The following is a 21,183-nucleotide window of genomic DNA, read 5'->3' as shown; positions in this document are numbered from 1 at the left end:
AGCCGATGAATTTATATGCACATATGCATAACTCATGGACAGACGAGAAAGGCCTAGGGAGGGGATGGGAGCATGTTTGGAGGTGTAAATGGGGGTAATAGGGGGACATCTTTAACACTTTCAACAATAAAGGTAAAGTTAAAAAAAATAAAATGGCATTAGAATCTGTAGTGGTCTTTTTTCTTATTTCTGTTATTTATTTTTTTATGAGCCACTTAAGGATTTATCAATTTACCAACCTTTATAAAGGTGGTATAGTCTTTTGTTGATCCTTTTTATATCATGTTTATTTTAATGTCATTAATTAATCCTCATATCTTTATTAATTAGTTTCTTCTACATTTTTTGAGCTTTATTTACCATTTGTAATTATTTGATATGGGTGATTGCATTACTGATTTTCATCTTGAGTAATAGTATCAAATGCACACTTTAAAAATATACATTGTACATGTAGAGATGCAGAAACAACTGGACACCTTTTCAAGTTTCTAAAGTTTGACAGCAATGGATTAATGAGGAATGCTTTCATGATAATACTAGAGGCTCAGTGCACGAAAATATATGCAATGGAGGGGTCCCTCAGCCCAGCCTGTCCCCTCTCACAGTCTGGGAGCCCTCAAGGTATGTCCTACTGATGGCTTAGGGGAGCGGGCCTAAGCCACAGTCTGGCCTCCCTCTGTGGAAGGCAACTGGACTGACCAGGGGAAGATGCTGCCCCCATCACCCCACTGCTGCTGCCACTGCTGGCCGCCACTGCTGCCAGCTCTCCTCGGCCCTCACAGCTGCTGTGGCTTTGTCCGGAAGGACATCCAGAAGACATTCAGTCTATCTGGTCTAATTAGCATATTACCTTTTATTTGTATAGATAATATTTATTTTTTTATGAAGTGGTTTTTAGATCTTATGATGAGTATATGAGTGATTCCATAATTACAAGAACATAACGTTGTTATATCTTTTCGGGTTTTGTACAAAAAATAATATTAGCACTACTGGCCTTCAGCAGAAAGAGAGAAGGATTTTCAGTCTTTAGTCAAGGACAAACTACATGATGTACAAATAATGGAAATGCCCTGGGTAAGAACTCATACAATGATTCCAATGAGATATAGCAGTGGAAATTGCATGTTTAATCAGCAATTTGACCCAAAGAAATATTATCCGTGTTATGTTTTGCTGATAAAAATATCTATCACATTGTGTTCATTGTGGAACTTGCCAAACAAAGCAGTCTCCTATGCCTTTATTGTCTAATATTTGTATTTGGTACTTGCTGTACAAACAGCCTTGTCATTCACTCTGAGGAAGATATTAAACTGATGTGAATACAATAAAAACCAGACCTTTTATAGTTTAGATCATCTGTTTTCTGAAATAGCCAATTATATACACCTAGCACTTGAACGTAAGTCAAAGGGGTTATGCTAAGTATAAGAATCCAGTCTCAAAATAGTATATACTGTATGATTTCAGTTATATTACATGAAAAAACTGTCATGATGGAGGGAGGCCAATGGTTGCCAGGGATGAGGAGTGGAGAAAGAATACGACTGCAAAGGTTCAGAAAGTAAGAGTTTTGGAGGTGGTGGATGTGTTCTGTATCCTGATTGCATAGTAGTTTCACAACTGTACCCATGTGTTAACATTTGGACATAGTTTTATTCCATACAACTATACAATAAAATGTCAATTTTAAAGAATGTTCATTTAAAAAATAATTTGAGTTTCACTTCTGGCCTTGGTGACAACAGACAGCTTCTCTTTTTATTTTCTTTATTTCTTTTTTTTATTGATGCAGTGGTTCTCAACCTTGGGTCGCGACCATCTGAAAACACATATAGCATATCAGATATTTACATTACGATTTATAACAGTAGCAAAATTACAGTTATGAAGTAGCAATGAAAATAATTTTATGGTTGGGGGTCACCACAACATGAGGAACTGTATTAAAGGGTCGCGGCACTAGGAAGGTTGAGAACCACTGGAAATGTGCCATCCTAGACCAGCTGCACAATGTGCTATGAAAGCGGGGACATAACTTCGTGAGGTCAGCAAATAAACGGGAGCTGTAAGCTAAACCAATTCCACAACCCAAAAGGGGAGGGGTAGTTGTCTGAGCTCAATACAACCATTTTTCACCACCATTTCTGAAAACTGCAGTCACTGATCCCGAAGCTCAACAAACCTGAAGTAAGATAAACAGGAAGAAATTATAAAAAGGTACATCACAACCAAATTGCTAAATACAAATAATTGAAAGAAACCACAGGGGGGGGGGATACACAGTATACCAGTTACAGAGATACAAAACTTCACTGAAGAGCAAAATTCTCAGAAACTAGACAAGCTAGAAGATGACAGAATGACATATTTAAAGGATTTGAGAAAAGGACAACTAAAATCATATATTCAGCCAAATTTTCTTTTAATGTAGCCTCGACTGCCCTGGCCAGTGTGGCTCAGTTGAATGAGCATCAACCTGTGCACCAAAAGTTTGCCTGTTTGATTCCTATATTTTGTGATGCCACCAACTCAAGAGGTAGTTTCCAGGCCCTGTGGATTCTAATCACTTTTGTCTTGGAAATGACACACATGAATTATATCTGATCCCTTTGGCTAGCTGGGGTCCCATCACCTTACTTCACTGCTAGAGAAGGGATCTAAAAATTACAGGGGCACATGGATATCCAGTGAACAATCAGTGCCTCCAACACTGTCACTTGGTTTTGCATGATCTCGGCAAAGTATTCATCTTAATCTCAGTTGCTTATCTATGATCTGAGACTAATTAATGAGCTGGGTCTAGTGAGGTTTCAGTGTAAGAGACTCACAGAGGGCGGTCCTGGCTTCACTCCATAGGGCTGAATGCGCTTGTGCATCTTTTGAACTTTCCTCCGTCTGTTTATTGCTCTCTCACATGACAGAAGTACTACTGAGGAGTAAATAAAATTTAAAAGTTTTGGTATACTGACTCGACTACAGAGTTAAGTGCTCAAAAATTGTTAGCTATCTTCATGATTGTGGTATAATTTTAACATAAACTAGTATTGCTTAATGGCGATCAAAGTTGTAGCAAGACAATCAAAAGTTATAGTCCTATAAAAGTTAAGTGAGCCTATACATCTTGCTTTGCAAAAGCTCCCAATACTTTCAAATGATTTGTTTTCCTTCTCTTTGAGATGTGTTATTTGAATCATATACCGGGTTTGTTGAATTTTCCTCAGGCCTTTAAAAAAATAATGAAAGTATTCTGTACCTCATAATATGCAATAAACTGTTTGTTTGCCTAGCCACCCAGTAAGGAGGTTGGACAAGGCAAAACTTGCAAACAGTAAGTGCTGTATGTTTACAGTGATCTTTGACCTCCTACTGTTTATTTCTGAACAGGCAATGAAACGACACAGGGAGCAGTGGAGTTTGTGTTCCGGAAGTTAGGTAACACTTTAAGACAGGTCCAAACCTGGTTATGAAAGTTCTGTCTCTGAATATTTCAAAGTGTATTTGCTGCACTGGCAAGGAGAGCAGACGGGAAACAGCATGGGAAGAAAGACTATATTGCTCCTGTTGGTGGGCATTTTCACGGCATATTATGGTTATACACCTCTCCCAGATAATATTGAGGAGCCATGGAAACTGATTGGGATGACCTTCATATCTAGCACCATATCAAATGTGGTAAGTATAGAATTTTATTGGCTCAATATCTGACATTTTAATCAGGAGAACATATCTGTTGTATTACTTTTCACAACTTCTACTGTCTTGGACGTTTTGCGCTTTAAGTTGCTGATTTTAAAATCTTTCTTATATTTTAACTATTCCTTAAGGCCGACCACTAGCAGAATGAAAATGAAGGAAGTAGTCAAGTAGTTTTGATTTTAAATATTAAAGGACAAATTGTGTCAGCTGAGAAAAACAGAGTCTTCTTGTGAGTTTCATGGCATGAACACAGCCAGAAGGAAGCATGTTAAAGCATGAACTGCAGGAGTGGTAGGACTGAGCAATACTCTGGTTATTTACAACATTCTATGCAATGATCTTGTATTCAGACATGAAAAAGAATCCTTACTGAGATATTTGGAAACAGGTCGCTGGTAAAGGCCAGGGAAATGTGTGATGTCCAGTAGATGGTGAGCTGCTGAGGTGACCAAGCAACTGGCTGACTAGCTGTCCACCATGGCTGGTCCTCAAAGACCTATGGTTCTTTCTGAGTGAAGCTTATTACCTAGAAATGAAACCATTTATTATCTTCTTTAATCTTCTCAGTAGCAATTTGCCTGTAGCAGAAAAAAATAATAATCCAAAGACAATTAATCTGACTAATAAAACTCTTGTTTTTATAGTGCTTTCCTTGCTCCTCCCCCCCCCCACACACTCCCTTTTTAAAGGTATTTTAACAATCTCTTTTGGCATTTAATATAGCTTTGAATCAGTGCAGTATATAACATAGGCACTATTTCTCAGCTTTGATCATCAGAAATTCAACTGTTATTTACGTCCTTAGCTGATAGAGCTTTGTATGACTAAGGTATAAGAAACGATTTTGTCCATACACTGAGGCATATAAATTCCAGAGTTGGACAAAATTTTCCCTCTTTATCATTTGAAATTTCAAATTTACGTCAAAAATTGTTTTTGGATTTTAGAGTCAGTATGAAGAGAGTAAGCTGGTCTGAGATCTTAATCTGCTGCTCTAATTCACAATACTTTGCTAAAAGAAAGAGTCAAAGAAACTTTAAAACCCTAATTATTCAATTCAGACTGCAGAGACACTGGTGATAGTTTTAGCGCACACCAGTGGCTTTTCAGTCTTCAGTTTTATGTTTATCATACTTCATAGTATAATCTAAAAACTTGTGGAATTATAAAGTCACATTAAAAATTTCATACTTTGTACTTTCTTGTACAACATTGCAATTTGTCTTCATAACTAAAGTCCTGTCCTTAAATGGCATAACTTAGTGCCATTCTCTCTCATTTAAAAAATATTTGAAATAGTCTCATTCTTTCAGGATAAATGACTTGAGTCCAGTGATCAATGTTTTGAAAGATGGTCTTGTATTTTCTGTACTTAACTTTGATTTAAAGCCAGAAGGCCAACTAAATTGGCATAAACTACTTTTGTGGGATACATTTTGATGCCTCCTCTACATCATAGGTTGTAGAAATTTTAAATTTATTTGCAAAATTAAGTAAGTAAATGCTGTGACCTGCATCTCAACTTTCTGTGTTAACACTTATGTATGTGATTTCTTCAAAATCACACTGTTAATTGGTTGGAGTGCTTGTGCAAAACTCACACTAGGCAACATGGGGAAGCATAATATAACACTACTAGAGGCCCGGTGCACAAAAATTTGTGCACTGAGGGGGGTCCCTCAACCGGGCCTGTGACCTCTCGAAGTCTGGGATCCCTCGGGGGATGACCACCTGCTGGCTTAGACCCACTCCCAGAGAGATTGGGCCTAAGCTGGCAGTCAGATATCCCTCTGACAGCCCAGGAGCCCTTGGGGGATGTCCACTTGCTAGCGGGGAGCAGGCCTAAGCTGCAGTCGGGCTGCTGAGGAGGCAGGAGAGGCTCCCACCACCACCACTGTACTGGCAGCCGTCAGCCTGGCTTATGGCTGAGCAGAGCTCCCCCTGTGGGAGTGCACTGACCACCAGAGGGCAGCTCCTGCATTGGGCATCTGCCCCCTGGTGGTCAGTGTGTGTCATAGTGACCAGTCATTTCCAGTCTTTCTGCTAATAGGGTCATTTTGCATATTACCCTTTTATTATATAGGATAGAGGCCTGGTGCATGGGTGGGGGCCGGCTGGTTTGCCTTGAAGGGTGTCCCGGATCAGGGTCAGGGTCCCAATGGGGTGCCTGGCCAGCCTGGGTGAGTGGCTGATGGCTGTTTGCAGGCTGGCCACAGCCCCTTCAGGGTGGGGGTCCCTGCTGGCGTGCCTGTCCAGCCTGAGGGCGGGGGCTGATGGCTGTTTGCAGGCTGGCCACAGCCCCTTCAGGGTGAGGGACCCCTGGGGTTCCTGGCCAGCCTGAGTGAGAGGCTGAGGGCCGTTTTCATGCTGTCCACACCCACTTCAGAGTGTGGGGTCCTGCTGGAGTGCCTGGTCAGTCTGAGTGAGGGGCTGATGGCTTTTTGCATGCTGGCCTAGGCCCCCAACCACCCAATTTCCCAGTGGAGGCTGGCTGGAAGCAGGTATCTGGGATTTATTTATCTTCTATAATTGAAACTTTGTTGACTTGAATGGAGGCCACGCGGGCCAGGGCAGGCAGGAAGCTTGGCTTCCTCCATCTCCGGGGCAACCAAGCCTCCTGCTTGCTCCAGCTCCTTGGCTGCCAGCTGCCATCTTGGTTGGGTTAATTTGCATAGAGTTGCACTGATTAGCTGGTGGGCATGGCTTGGGACGTATTCGACGTGTGGTCAATTTGCATGTTTCTCTTTTATTAGATTAGATAGAGATAAAGAGCACAGATGACAGTCCATTGGGGGTTGGAGTCTCCACCCCTTCTGTCACTGTAGAGAGGAGCAGGTAGAGGACACCCTCATGCTAGGGCCCGGTCAGCATGTGGAGCTGTCTGGCTGGCTGGTGTGGCACAGTGGTTGAACGTCGACTTATGAACCAGGAGGTCACGATTCGATTCCTCTTCAGAGCACATGCCCAGGTTACTGGCTTGATTGCCAGTGTGGGGCGTGCAGGAGGCAGCCGATCAATAATTCTCTCTCATCATTGATATTTCTATCTCTCTCTCCCTTTCCCTTCCTCTCTGAAATTAAATATATTTTTAAATGTATTTCAAAGCTCATAATGAACTGAAGCCTAGATTCTTCCAAGTTGTAATATCACAAGAATTCTTTAAATATCTTTTTTTTTAATCTGACGCAAGTATTATGGTAAAGATTCTGAATCTCGAATATTTCTGTGTCATTCAGATTCAGCTGTGGTAACAGGACACAGGGCTCGTGGGAGCATATATGCATATTTCTATGTTCATAAACAACACTGGCATCTATTGTTTGTAACCTGGGATGGTATTTGTTTTCTTTCTTCCCTTTTAGGCCCTGGTTGGTGAAGTCCTGGGAATCAACCATTTCATGAACACTTTAATGTTTTTTAAGAGCTTTCAAGATGTCCCACCCACATCTGATGAAATTGTCACTGTGATGGACACAACTTTCAGCAATGTTCCTGTCCGTGTATATGTACCAAAGCGAAAGTCAGAGGCCCTAAGAAGGGGCTTATTTTACATTCATGGTGGCGGTTGGTGTTTGGGGAGTGCTGGTAGGTACCCCTTGTTGCAAATTTTTCTTATCATATAGCATACATTTTATTAATATATTTATTCTGACATTGAAGTTATGTCAGAGTAAACATATTAATAAAATGTATGCTATATGATAAGCATATATTAATTAATTATCACAGATAACAGAATACCTCAGCTCTCTGAAATTTCTTTAGTTGGAATTAAGTTAGTTTAAAAAATTACTTTAAATTTATTTCTCAAAGGAAATAAATATTCAAAGCTGTAGCAAATCTCAGGTAAGGAAAAAAACTTTCATGAACATAGAAATTTATTAGTAAAATTGTTAATTGCAAATAAGATGGAATGTTGCAAAGAAAACCAAAATTAAGTGAGTTGAAGAGTGGAGGAGAAGTGAGGAAATGAAGATGGCAATGGCAATCTTTTAATAAATTTAGATATGAAGGAAAGATGAAGTTTTAGACAGAAAAGAAGCACAGAGTTGAGTAAGTGTACTTTATTTTTATTTTATGTAAAATATATGTACAGCCTGGCAAGTGTGGCTCAGTTGTTTGGAAGGTCTTCTCGTGCACTGAAAGTTTGCCTGTTCAATTCCCTGTCAGGGCTCATACCCAGGTTATGAGTTTGAGCCCTGCTAGGAGCACATATAAAAGGCAAGGAATCAATGTTTCTCTCATACATTGATGTTTCTCCCTCTCTTCCTCTCTCTCTCTCTTTCTTCCTCTTCCCCTATCTTTAAAATCAGTAAAAGCAAACATATGCTTGGGTGAAGTTTAACAAAAATTAAAATGCACATTTTAATTTATTTTATGCACTCACTTTCTATATTTCTACAAATAAATCTAAAATATATCATTTTATTATATGCAATATAAATTTTATATCTTATATAAAGTTTACATATATATTTATGTTTAAATACATATTTTATATTTATATATGGAAGGTCTATGGACGAGTTTATAAGCTGAAGGTAAAGATAGCAATAAATACTTTTAACCGGTTTGGCTCAGTAGACAGAGCAAGGGCTCTAGACCAGAGGTTCTCAAGCTGTGGGTCGCGACCCTTTTGGCGGTCAAAGGACCCTTTCACAGGGGTCGCCAAAGACCATCCTGCATATCAGATATTTACATTACGATTCATAACAGTAGCAACATTACAGTTATGAAGTAGCAACGAAAATAATTTTATGGTTGGATCACAACATGAGGAATTGTATTTAAAGGTCCAGAAGGTTGAGAACCACTGTAGACTGAAGGGTCCCTGGCTGGATTCTGTCCAAGGGAATGTACCTTGGTTACAGGCTCAATCCCCAGTAGGGGACAGGCAAATGGCAGCTGATCGGCGTTTCTCTCTGGATGTTTCTAACTCTCTATTCCTCCCCCTTCCTCTCTATAAAAATCAATAAAAATATATTTTCAAAAAGAAAAAAAAAAGATACTAGCAGTAAATAGAAGTGTGTTGAAATGTGGGAGGAGGCACGGGAGGACAGGATGAAGTTGCCTGACCTACAGGATGTGGGAGGGAACTGGACTCCCTACCAAGGGGAGTATTGACACCACACACAGGGAGAAACCTAACTTTCTCTGTTATGCTTCCTCTCTGTTTTCAGGAGGGGAAAAAAGAGGTAACGATGAGTACTGATGTAGATTGGAAATGTAAATTGGAGCAGCAAAGGGTGTGATCCTAATATTGTCTATAAATTCAGGCAGTGAAGTCATCAGCTGGCAATGAAGTGATGTTTTTAAGACTAAATCTGAGAAAAAAAATCTGACTGTGCCACTATGCCATACCTCAGTTAGTTTCCATGAGTTCCTGCTGCCCAAAGCAGTCCCTTAAAAAATCTTTCCATCAATGTTTCCCTAAAGAGTTGGGAGCATGCTACCCTAGCTGGTTTTGCTCAGTGGATAGAGCATAGGCCTGCGGACCAAAGAAGCCTGGGTTTGATTCCCATCAAGTGCCCATTCCTTGTTTGCAGGCTCCTCCCAGCCTGGGGCTTGGTGGGTGTATGTGCAGGAGGCAACCAATTGTTTTTCTCTCACATCAATGTTTCTCTCTTTCTTTACCCCTCTTTTCCACTCTGCCTAAAAATCAAAGGGAGTATATCCTTGAGTGAGGATTAACAAGAACAAAAAAGAGTGGGAGCATGCTTACCAAGGTAAAAAAACTAAATAAGAATAAACTCTGAAGCAAATAGTATTTACGTGATGCTTTCTCTTTCAATATTAAAGAAAATTATACTAAAAATGTGTGTCCTAATCCAAAATACAAGCATGATTTTGCATAGTAAATGTTAAATAAAAGTTTAAAATTTAGTGTGTATTTTACATTTGAAGACTAGTCAGCACCCAACTTTGGAAACATCACAAGAGAATATCTACTCCTTTTTTTATGGTCCACAGGATGTACCTTTTGTGACAACTTTATATCCTGATATTTCCCATCAGTACTTTATGATCTCTCCCTCCTCTTGTTACTGGCAAATCCTATTTTGTTTTCTTAAATTTTCCTTCTTAGCCAAAGGAAGCACTTTTCCAAGCACAATAGCAAACAAGTATGACCCCTCTCCACCCCATCCATATTCATGGCCAAAATCACTCCACAGAACACATATCTTCTCATCTGCCTTGGAAATACGAATGCCAACATCAGGTCTCAGCTCTCCCCATTCCCTTTTACTCTTCTTTAACATGCTCTGGCAATTTTTATGAAATCTAATACTATTCCACAGAACCCTCTCTACCCCTCCATTAAAGCAACTAGTATATTGCTTTTAGTTTACACGCTTGACCTTCCCAGCTCCTGTCTCCAGTAGGCTGTGACCTCCTGAAAGTCAGGGAGGTATATTGATGTTTATTCATTCAACTCCTAACACCTGCTGATTGACGAGAGCACAGTTTAATCTTGAGAAGAGTGAAACTGCTTAAATTATACAGTGTAAGATGTGGGGAAGAACAAGAAACCTGACAATGTGCATGTAACAGGATCACTGAGCAAGAGAATTCATGTTCTGTAGCTGTGATGAAATAGTAGAAATTTTTTTTCCAAAACATTTTCATGAAGAATGAGGTGTCGTAGTAGGTTTTTTGCTGGGGGAAAAAATGTCTGTCAATTTATTTGTCAGTCTCTGATTTTCTATTCGTTTATTTCAGCTCAGTATTCTTATGATGTGCTGTCAAGACGAACAGCTGATAGACTTGATGCTGTTGTCATTTCAACCAAGTAAGAGCACCGTTGGTTGGTGTGGGTTTGGGCCAGGTGCCTTATATAGTGAGATGTTTTCCGATGTTCTGATCATCCCATGGGTATGCCGGGTGTGTTTCAAATGGAAATCAGAGGATGAGAATAGAGAAAGTGAGCTTGGGCATGACCAGCAAAGAGACTGAGGGGAAAGAGTTGGAGAGGTGGGTCAAGTGGGGATCAAAAACAGGATGTCAAGAAATCGCTGGAATACAATTAAAATATTAAATTTTATTGACTAATGACCTTTGTTGGATTTCTCACCTACTCTTAGCAGAGCGAATAAGGAGGGCTTCAGAGTCAGAGGTTCAGGCTCAAAATTTGGTTCTAGAATTTACTGAGTGACTGTGACAGTTAAATCTCATATTAACTCCATTTTCTCATATGTAAACTGGGATTCATATAATATTTCCTATGTCATAGAGTTATTTTGAAAATCAAATAGTAGTAAAGTATGTTTAAAGCAATTAGTATAGTATATTTTGTGGTATAATTCTTCATCAAAAGCAAGTAGTCACTAAATAACCTGGGAATACAGGCACAGTCTATTATAAAATGTATTCTAGATCAATAATCAATAATAGAAAATGAAAAAAACACATAGTAATGACTGCATCCCAACTTGATCATTAGGTTAAGTTGGAATAAAATTGTTTAATATTTGTTTAATATTTTTTGGTTAGTAATAAAGTATAATGATTACAAAGAAAATAACATTCTGGAAGAAGTTTAGGTAGTTATCATCTGGGATTTTTTTTCCTTAATCCCCATCCAAGTTCTGCATTCAGGCCTCTACTCATGCAAAAATGACATTTGTGAAAGTTTTCATATCCAGCATTATCATTAGGATTAAGTCTTGCTTTAGATTCGTTGTAATTCAAAATATGTTTGCTAAAGAAAAAATTTTACTTTTGATTTTAAGGCAAGAGCATGTACACAAATGAGTATGGACACACACACACACACACACACACACTCATTCATTTTTATTATAAATATTGACTTAAAGAAAATTGTTTTTCTACCCACAGCTATAGACTAGCACCTAAATACCACTTTCCAAATCAATTTGAAGATGTGTATAATGCATTAAAGTGGTTCTTACGCAAAGATATTCTTAAAGGCTATGGTGTAGATCCCAAAAGAATTGGTATTTCTGGAGACAGTGCTGGAGGAAATTTAGCTGCAGCAGTGACTCAACAGGTATGTTGCTTAGATTTGTTTCATTTTTAAAAATATCCTACACTTAAATTTATTTATTTAAAACATTAAAATATTAATGCAAATATGTTATATTAATACATAGAGATCATATCAGAGAACATTAATATATCTAGTACCTCTAATCCTACCTCCTGCCATATTTGTAGAAATAAAATGATAAAATCTTCTTTCTACTGTAGATCATTGGTTTAAACCTAATTGGTATGGTCAGGTAAGTACCACAGTGTTTGTTATATTAGGGGATTGCACTTGTGAAATCAATCAGTGACACTAATCACCATGATCAGAGAATCAGATGATTTCAGTATTCTTTAGTGGAGTATGCTAAAACGTGCATGAAAACTGTTACCAGAATAATAAAGTTGCCTATGGACAAAAAAGTTACCAGGTTCACAAATACTCTTCACTTGCAGAAGGAACTATACTTTTCATATATCAATTAATAAACTATTTCTACGACATTTAGCTAAAACTAGACAGCTATTAAATATGGATTTAATGTGGTAATAATTAATTATAATTAGTCTAGTAGATTATGAGTAAAATTGCTTTGGATACTGGTTTATCTAACCTAAGAAATAAACTCAGCACTGATGGCTTGGAAGCAATGTTCCTGTAGAGAAAAAAATTCTAATGTATTTACAAATAAATATCTACAATTTAATTCTAATCATAAATATTGCACATAAATTTATTGTGCTATAAAACAAACTTTGCTGTTGTTTTTATTGTTTATTTTCATACACATTTTAAAGTATATACATTTTGGCTATTGGTAGTTGTAGGATAATCATCTTGTTTTCAACAAAAGAAAAGATACCAAAAATTATGTGCACATAGCCTACACAGGATGCACCTAGTGTGCCCAGCTCAGGTGACTTGGGAGGCTGAGCCACTGGGCCCTACAGGACATCTAGTACACAAGGCCACTCTACCAATTCCAGGAGACATAACCGCTCTACCCAATACATAGAAACAAACATAGGAAAACAGCCAAAATGGGAGACAAAGAAACATCACAAATGAAATAACAGAAGAAATCTCCAGAAAAAGTGTTATGCCCAGATTTCAAGATCCCCATTAGACCACACCAGGGAGCCAGCCGAGTCCAATTCAAAAGCAGAGAGTCTTTTATTTGAACTAGTTAGGCTCACTGACCACACTCACCAATGCAAAGGTAAGCCAAGTGGCAGAGAGAGGTGTAGCCCAGCGTGAAGAGGAGTTTTATAGGGGGGTGGAGTCAGGGAAGGAGAGGGGACTGTGGGCCATACCGAATGGCCAGGCGCAAGTCGGTGTCTTGTTCCTGGGTGTAGCTAGCAGAGGCTTAGACTTCCGGGAAGAAGCTCCTTGCCAAGCACATGGCTGCCCCAAAATGGAGGACACAGGGTAATATGGAGGGCGTAGTCCTCGCCCTTTCAAAAGAACTAAATTAAATGGAAGCAAACAAACTATAAGATAGAAAGTTTGAAACAATAGTTATATGGATGCGCAATGATTGAATAAGAGCTTCAAGAGACTTAGTGGGAATTTCAAGGATCTTAGTGAGAATTTCAAAGAGATGAAAAAGAACCAGTCAAAAATTAAGCATTCACTAACTGAAATAAAGAATAATTTACATGGATTCAACAGTAGAGTAGAGGATTCCAAGAATCAAATCAGTGATTTGGAATATAAGGAAGCAAAAAACCCCTAAGCAGAAGACAAAAAGTAATCCAAAAACAAGAAGGTAGTGTAAGGAGCCTCTGGGACAACTTCAAGCATACCAACATTTGTATTATGAGGGTGCCAGAAAGAGAAGAGAAAGAGCAAGATATTGAAAACCTATATGAAGAAATAATGACAGAAAACTTCTCCTATCCAGTGAAAGAAATAGACTAATAAATCCTGGAAGACCAAACAAGATGAACCCAAAGAGAGCCACACCAAGACACATCATAACTAAAATGTCAAGGGCAAAAGACAAAGAGAGAATATTAAAAGCAGCAAGAGAAAAAGCAGTTAGTTACCTACAAGGGAGTGCCCATACAACTGTCAGCTGATTTCTCAACAGAAACTATGCAGGCCAAAGGAAGTAGCAAGAAATATTCAATATGGTGAATAGCAAGGACCTACGACCAAGTTTACCCAGCAAAGCTATCATTTAGAATTGAAGGTCAGATAAAGAGCGTCACAGATAAAAAAAAAGCTAAAGGAGCTCATCACCACCAAACCAGTATTACATAAAATGAAATGTTGAATGGTATTTTTGAAGGAGAAGAATAAGAGGAAAAGAAGAAAAGAGAAGAAGAAGAAGAAGAAGAGAAAGAAGAAGAAGAAGAAGAAGAAGAAGAAGAAGAAGAAGGAGAAGGAGAAGGAGAAGGAGAAGGAGAAGGAGAAGGAGAAGGAGAAGGAAGAGGAGGAGGAGGAGAAGGAGGAGGAGAAGGAGGAGGAGAAGGAGGAGGAGAAGGAGGAGGAGCAGGAGGAGGGAAATAAATACTATCTATCAGCAATTGCATCTAAAAATCAAAATAAGCAAACAAGGAATCTAATGAACAAAATAAACTGATGAATAAAATAGTACTAGAGGCCTGGAAACAAGGAACAGATTAATGAATCTCAGAGGGAAAGGGGTTGGGGGTAGGGGCAGGAAAAGATTAACCAAACAATTCATATACATATATGCATTTCCTAAGGACACAGACAATAGAGTGGTGAAGGTGTGGGGCAGGGCAGGAACCAGGTGGATGGGGGCAATGGGGGAAACAAAGAAAAACATTTGTAATACTCTCAACAATAAAGATTTTTTAATAAAAGAATGAAGGAGAAAAAAGAAAAATTCAGATAAGCTAAATCTAAGAGAACTTGCTATTAATGGAACACCCTAAGACTACTTTGAGTGAAGTGTTTCAGATGAAATGAAAATGCAGATGAAATTTTAACATGCAGGAAGAACCAAAGAGGAAGAATGTGGAATAATGTGAGTAAATCTTAATAAACTTGAATATTTTAAAATAATAAGATATATATAGACTTAGAATATGAAAAAAAACTATAAGTTAAGGAGTGGATAGATTTTAAATCTTATAAGGTATTTTTTATCATCTAAGAAGAAATAAAGACTTAGAATTGGCTTTTGATAAGTTCATTAGTCTTTGAGAAGTTAAGAATACATATTTCAAGGTTTAGGGTAATCAATTAAAGAATAAAAACAGGGTATAACATAACCGACTACAGGAAAAAAAATAGAATAATTGAAAGATCAACCAACATGAAAGAATGCAAAAAATAGAGAAAAAAGAAAAAGAAGATGCACAAAATAAGGTGTTGGTCACAACTAATTATTTCAGTAATTATAACCATTTGTGTTCTAAATGATCTTGCTGTCATACGAAGATTATCAGATTAAAAAATAAATAAGCAGAAAATTTGAAAGCAAATGGATGGAAAATGTACACACTGTAATAATATTTAAAAGAATTGCTAGATAAATAAGATCACATCATTTCAGAAAAGGTTTCAATGGCCAAGGAAATAAAACTCTAAATCTATATGGATTTAATAACATTAAATACATAGGAGAATGACAGGAGAAAACACAAGTTTCTGACCACAACAAGAGGTTTAATAATACTACTTTTAGCTATGAAGAGAACAGTGGGCAAAAATAACAAATATATAGAGGAGTGGAATAACAATCAATGTTTCATTCAGTGGAACAGGCAAATAAGCAAGTACATGTGATCATTTTTAAAATTCAACCAAGTACTGGGCCATAAAAAAGCCAGTCTCAAAAAAAATCACAGAATTTAAATTGCGCAACATTTGGACTTTTACTATAATGAAATAATGTGGGAAATCAACAAGAAAAAAACGAATAACATATGCTTCTATGGAAATTTGGAAATTTTAAAAAATAGACTAAAAACCTATGAGTCACTATTTAAAAGAACGCATCTTTTTATATGTTCTCTACATTTAGAACTATATTTATAGGAAATTGTACTTTGTCAAAAGCATGTTAGAAAATAAGAAAGGCTGAAATAAGCATCCGACTTAAGAAATAAAGTCAATAAAATGAAGATAATGACAAGAACAGAAATTATGATATTCAAACAAGCTCAGAGTAAATATAACAAAAAGCAAAAAGTTAATTCATTGAAAGGACTAATAGAATTTTAATTCTCTGAAAAGACAGTTGAGGAATAACAATAGTTAGGTACAAATATCAGGATTGAGAAAGGGATAACTCTTCAGACAAAAAAAATAGTCTTTAATGAGTTAAGAGTGCACATTGTAATTCTTGAAAGCAATATTTGAACAACTTTGAAATTAAAACATCTAATAATATTTTAATTGAATTAAATAAAAATATATCATGCAAAACAGACAGGATAAGAAATGAAAACCTGTCATTTTATAATCAAAAAATAAATTACATAAATAATAAAAAAAATAGTTCCACTAAGAAACTTCACTGGCAATTTGCTTCAAACATTTAAGAAGAAATAAATCCAAAATAAACATAAAATATGCCAGAGAATGGGGAAAATATGTACACTCTTCAGTTTTTTTTCAGAGAAACATGGTATTTATGACCAACTAATCACATATTAGTCTTTTTCCCTACCCATGAGGAGAGCAGCAAAAATTGTTTTGTTTATATTTATAGTATTTAAGTGTAGATACTGAATCTTAGGTATAATATTGAAAATTGGCAAGTTCTATGAGATATATTTTTTATTATTTCTGACTATCTTTTTGAAATTTTGAATTTATCATATTAGCCTCATAAATGAAAATATATAATATTAGTGAAAATTGTTATTTCAACAACTTACTTTAAATAATTTTCAGCTCATAGATGATCCAGATGTCAAGATCAAACTCAAGATCCAGTCTTTAATTTATCCTGCCCTTCAGACTCTTGATATGGATTTACCATCTTTACGGGAAAACTCACAGATTCCACCTCTGCCCAAATCACTCATGGTCAGGTTTTGGAGTGAATACTTTACCACAGACAGATCACTTGAAAAAGCCATGTTCGTCAATCAACATGTACCAGTGGAATCAAGCCACCTCTTCAAGTTTGTTAACTGGAGTTCTTTGCTCCCAGAGAATTTTAAGAAAGGGCACATTTATAGCAGTCCAACTCATGGTCCTTCTGAGCTAGCTAGAAAGTATTCAGGGTTTCTAGATGTAAGGGCAGCCCCCTTATTGGCTGATGACAACAAGTTGCGTAACTTACCCTTGACCTATGTAATCACCTGTCAATATGATGTTTTAAGAGATGATGGAATCATGTACGTCACCCGACTTCGGAATGCTGGAGTGAGGGTGACCCATAACCACATTGAGGGTGGATTCCATGGAGTAATGACTTTTCCTGGATTTAAAATTGGACATAGAGTAGAAAATCAGTATCTGAGTTGGCTAAGTGAAAATCTATAGTAAAAATCTTAGCAGTGGTTTATAAGAATATATGAGCCTCAAATATAAAACAAATTAGTGAGATTCAAAAGGTTATGTTTAAATTTCTCTTTATCACTCGTGACCTTTCTAAGGTCCTCTGAACCACTGTGATCTTTTCTTGTTGTTGTTTTGGGGGTTTTTGTTTATTTGTTTGTTTGTTTTGTTTGCTTTTTTACTGAGTGGATTCTTCTCTATTTGTTATTCTAAGTGTTGTTTACTCACATCTGTATCTTAGAAAATGTCTACATTCTTAAATATTTTTTCTTGCTACTAAAGTGCCTAAGAGACCACTGATATTAATTTTGGTATCCTAGAACAGAAATAGGCTTGCTCGCATAGAAGTGGATTTTATAGTAATAGGTGGCATCATATTGAAGCAAATACTTTGAAAAACAGTTGGCACAGAAATCATATTAGTGACCTACAAGGTGGTTTCAAGGCACTAAATTCATTTCAGTAAAAGCTCTGGTATTTTACAAGCCAGATGTGTTTGTTTAAACCTTTTTCTCAACAATAATACTATTAGACAATAAAAAAAACTAAGGCTGTAAATTTCAGCTATAAGAAATGAGTAATGTAGTCTGTTTTAAAGAAAATGCCAAGTTTATTATAAAATATGTATGGAAATAAAATGGATATCAAAAAACATGATTTTTGTTTTGAGGAAACAAATTTGGTGGATTTATAGATTGCAAAACAATATAAAGCTACCATAGTCATGATGGTATGGTATTTCAATACAGATAAGCAACTAGATAATACAACAGAATCCAGAAACCATTTCATATATTTAGAGTCAATTGTTGAGATAAAGTTGCCAAGGTAATTCAATTCCAAAAGTGTTATATATATTTTAAATGGTGATTAAACATTTGAATATTCATATAAAATGCCCTTAACCCTGACCTCGACTTACTTCACATTATAGATAAAAATTAACTCAAAGTGACTCATTGATCTAAATATAAAAACCCAAATTTAAAAATTTCTATAATTTTTATTTTTTTAGATAGGACTACATTTTACTTGAACTATTGCATCATATTAGCGCTATCATTGTATTGTAGTGTCAGCTGTGTGGACTATTTCCAGTATTATACAAAAAACACAGTCTAGGCACTGTCAACAGGCTGACTCAGTACAAATGATTTTTTGAACACTGATGTAGCATTGTAATGTGTGTATTTTAATATTTTATGAAGAAAGCAGGAGCTTTGTGATATTTTTGTAAATATTAATTGGAAATTACATTGAAATAGTTAATTATTTTATTTATAATTCAGTCCTTTTTCTAGTTTGAAAAAATAAGTTGGAAATATTTTAATGCCTAAAATGAATATATAAGACTAATGCAGCCCTAATTGGTTTGGCTCAGTGGATAGAGCATTGGCCTGCGGACTGAAGGGTCCCAGGTTTGATTCCGGTCAAGGGTATGTAGCTTGGTTGTGGGCACATCCCCAGTAGGGAGTGTGCAGGAGGCAGCTGATCAATGTTTCTAACTCTCTATCCCTTTCCCTTCCTCTCTGTAAAAAATCAATAGACTAATGCAGTCAAACAGAGATGCATAAGCTAGTGCAGCTCCTGAAAGAGCTACAAAAAGACAAGATTGGAAGAAAGTATATTGAAAACTTTATAACAAGTGGCAGCTGAAATTTTCTGTAGCAGAGAAAAACAAGAGGCTACTTGTCTGTTGTATAAAACAAATTGTGAAAATAATAAAGTGGATAATATGAATAGACATAGTAGCTAATGCATAATTTTAATAAGTTCCTTTTCAAAAGTTAAAAAAATTAACACATTTACCTGAAAACAGAATTAAATTTTCAAGAAAATGTTTGTAAGTTATTTTTAATGTGATCTGAGTTTATAACTTTGGCCAACTATAGTTTGGATTCTTATACAAAAAAAAAATTATTTTTAGATGGAGAAGTGGTAATAGATATAATTACAGTGTTTGTTAGAAAATTATGAAATAAAGGCTAAAATAATTGTTTAGAAAAGTGAAATATTTTAAATTAAGACACCACACAATTATATGTAGAATGCAAAATATTTATAAAAATACCAAAGATCAGTTAATTAAAAATTTGGAAAAGTACAAGCCCTTTAGTTTTAGATGAGTGTGTGATATGAGACACTGCCCAATTAATACTCTGGGTATGTTTTGTCTCAAAAATACTCCAAATTCACACACACACACACACACACACACACACACACATATATGTCTACTTGTGACCAAAACTATTGAACTCATGACATAGATATGTTTGAATATTTTGAATCCATCAAAAAATAATTTTAACTAGTCATGTAAAAAATTATCATCACAGAAAGTGCTCTAGCTAGGTGTGTTAGGCAAGATTCAACACTTAATGGAATTTTAAAACAAGAGACAATGTTTCCCTACTGCTTCATTCCCCTGTGTGGTATCTACTGAAAGGGTTTGGCTCAGCTTTCTGAAAATAACTCTGAAAAGTACCATGGATACTCCTTTTAAAATTTTTAGTATATATGTGGAAATGTTATGAATTACTGCTAATTTATGAATCTATTGAAAATAATAGAATATAATGATTTTAATCCTCTTGTGGTCTTTAAAAAATGCTTGTTGTTGAGTCCTTAGAGAGTTTTACAAAGATTTATTATACCATTCACTTCAAGGTTTTCTTGAAACAAAAGGAATGTTTGCCAAATGTACAATTGTATTGTATAAAAAATGGCAGTGTGACTTGTTTCTCATATGAATAAGCAAACTCTGAAGCTCCAACTAAAGAAAAGCTTACCTGTGACCTAGCTAGACAGGTGCCAAATTTTGTATCGAAATATACACTTTTTATTATCAGAATCAGTGATAATGGTTTGTGCACATTTCTAACAGGAATCAATATACAGAGGTGTTAATATACAATTGAAATAATTATGTAAATTGGCTGCAAAAAGGACAAGAAATATTGGAGAACATGTCATAGCTATTGATAAATTTGGAGCTGCTTTTCAATTTAGTCATTACTCCTTTAATTTTAGTGTTAATTATATTGAGTTGACACAAGAGTTTTTAAATTTACTTACATTGGATAAATATAGTTTTGAAACTGATACGTTTTTGCTTAAAAGTCAAATGAATTATTTTTTTTTAATGATGAAGCAATTTGTCAATATGAATGAATGTGAAAATAAAGGAAAATTATTTTTGTATTTAATTTATTATTGGAAAACTGCTAAGTGTGCTTATGAAAACTTGAGTATGTGATCCTATAGTTTCAATAATAATTTCATAAAGGATTAGTACAAAAATATCTTATTTTTATATTGATTATTAAATATTAGTAAAGTTAATTTAAACTATTTTTACCTTTCATTGATGTTTATGCTAAAAAATTTAAAATTACATATGTGGCTTGCATTTGTAGCTCACATATTTCTAATGAAAAGCAGTGATATATGTTATTCTTAACTTGTTTTTGTTATGTATGAAATTTCTAGAAAGTTCACTTTAACACATTTTTAAACTAGTTATAAATACTATGTGATCATTTTTTGGAAGCTTTGTGGGAGCTTTAAATAAATTAGTTATCATTGGATAAGAAATTTTGGGGATATGTTTTAATGTCAACATACATATTTAGAAATATCCTGGTATATATTTTACTGCCCTGTTTATATTTGAATGTTTTATTATATGTGTAGTTACAACCCCTTGTTAAAAGAGATACTAAGTCCTAACCAGATGGTTCAGTTAGTTAGAGGGTCGTCCTGATCACCAAGGTTGTGGGTTCGACCTCAGTCAGGGCAAATACAAGAGTCGAACAATGAATGCATAAATGAATGCAACACCAAATTGATATTTCTCCCTCTCGCTCTCCCTTCCTCCATCTCTTTCAAATCAATACATTTTTAAAAAGAGATACTAAAAAGAAAGCAAATATTTAAAAAGAGGGTTAATTTATTTGACTGTAAGAAAGGCATTATAATTCCCTTTCAGTTAAAGAAAA

General features: G+C 35.9%; 1 protein-coding gene across 1 annotated transcript; it reads left to right on the top strand.

Annotated features, from left to right (window-relative positions):
• Positions 1–845: 845 nt before the first annotated feature.
• AADAC (arylacetamide deacetylase) lies at positions 846–20,779 on the top strand. Its single transcript, XM_006099257.3, has 6 exons — positions 846–1,080; positions 3,394–3,681; positions 7,068–7,290; positions 10,426–10,495; positions 11,545–11,716; positions 16,571–20,779. The coding sequence occupies exons 2-6, from the start codon at positions 3,544–3,546 to the stop codon at positions 17,165–17,167; spliced, it is 1,200 nt and encodes a 399-aa protein (XP_006099319.1). The 5' UTR covers positions 846–1,080; positions 3,394–3,543; the 3' UTR covers positions 17,168–20,779.
• The last annotated feature ends 404 nt before the right edge of the window (positions 20,780–21,183 follow it).

The sequence above is a fragment of the Myotis lucifugus genome, unplaced genomic scaffold, assembly GCF_000147115.1.
Source record: "Myotis lucifugus unplaced genomic scaffold, Myoluc2.0 scaffold_266, whole genome shotgun sequence".
Classification (NCBI taxonomy): domain Eukaryota; kingdom Metazoa; phylum Chordata; class Mammalia; order Chiroptera; family Vespertilionidae; genus Myotis; species Myotis lucifugus.
This window is presented reverse-complemented; position numbering and strand designations above follow the sequence as displayed.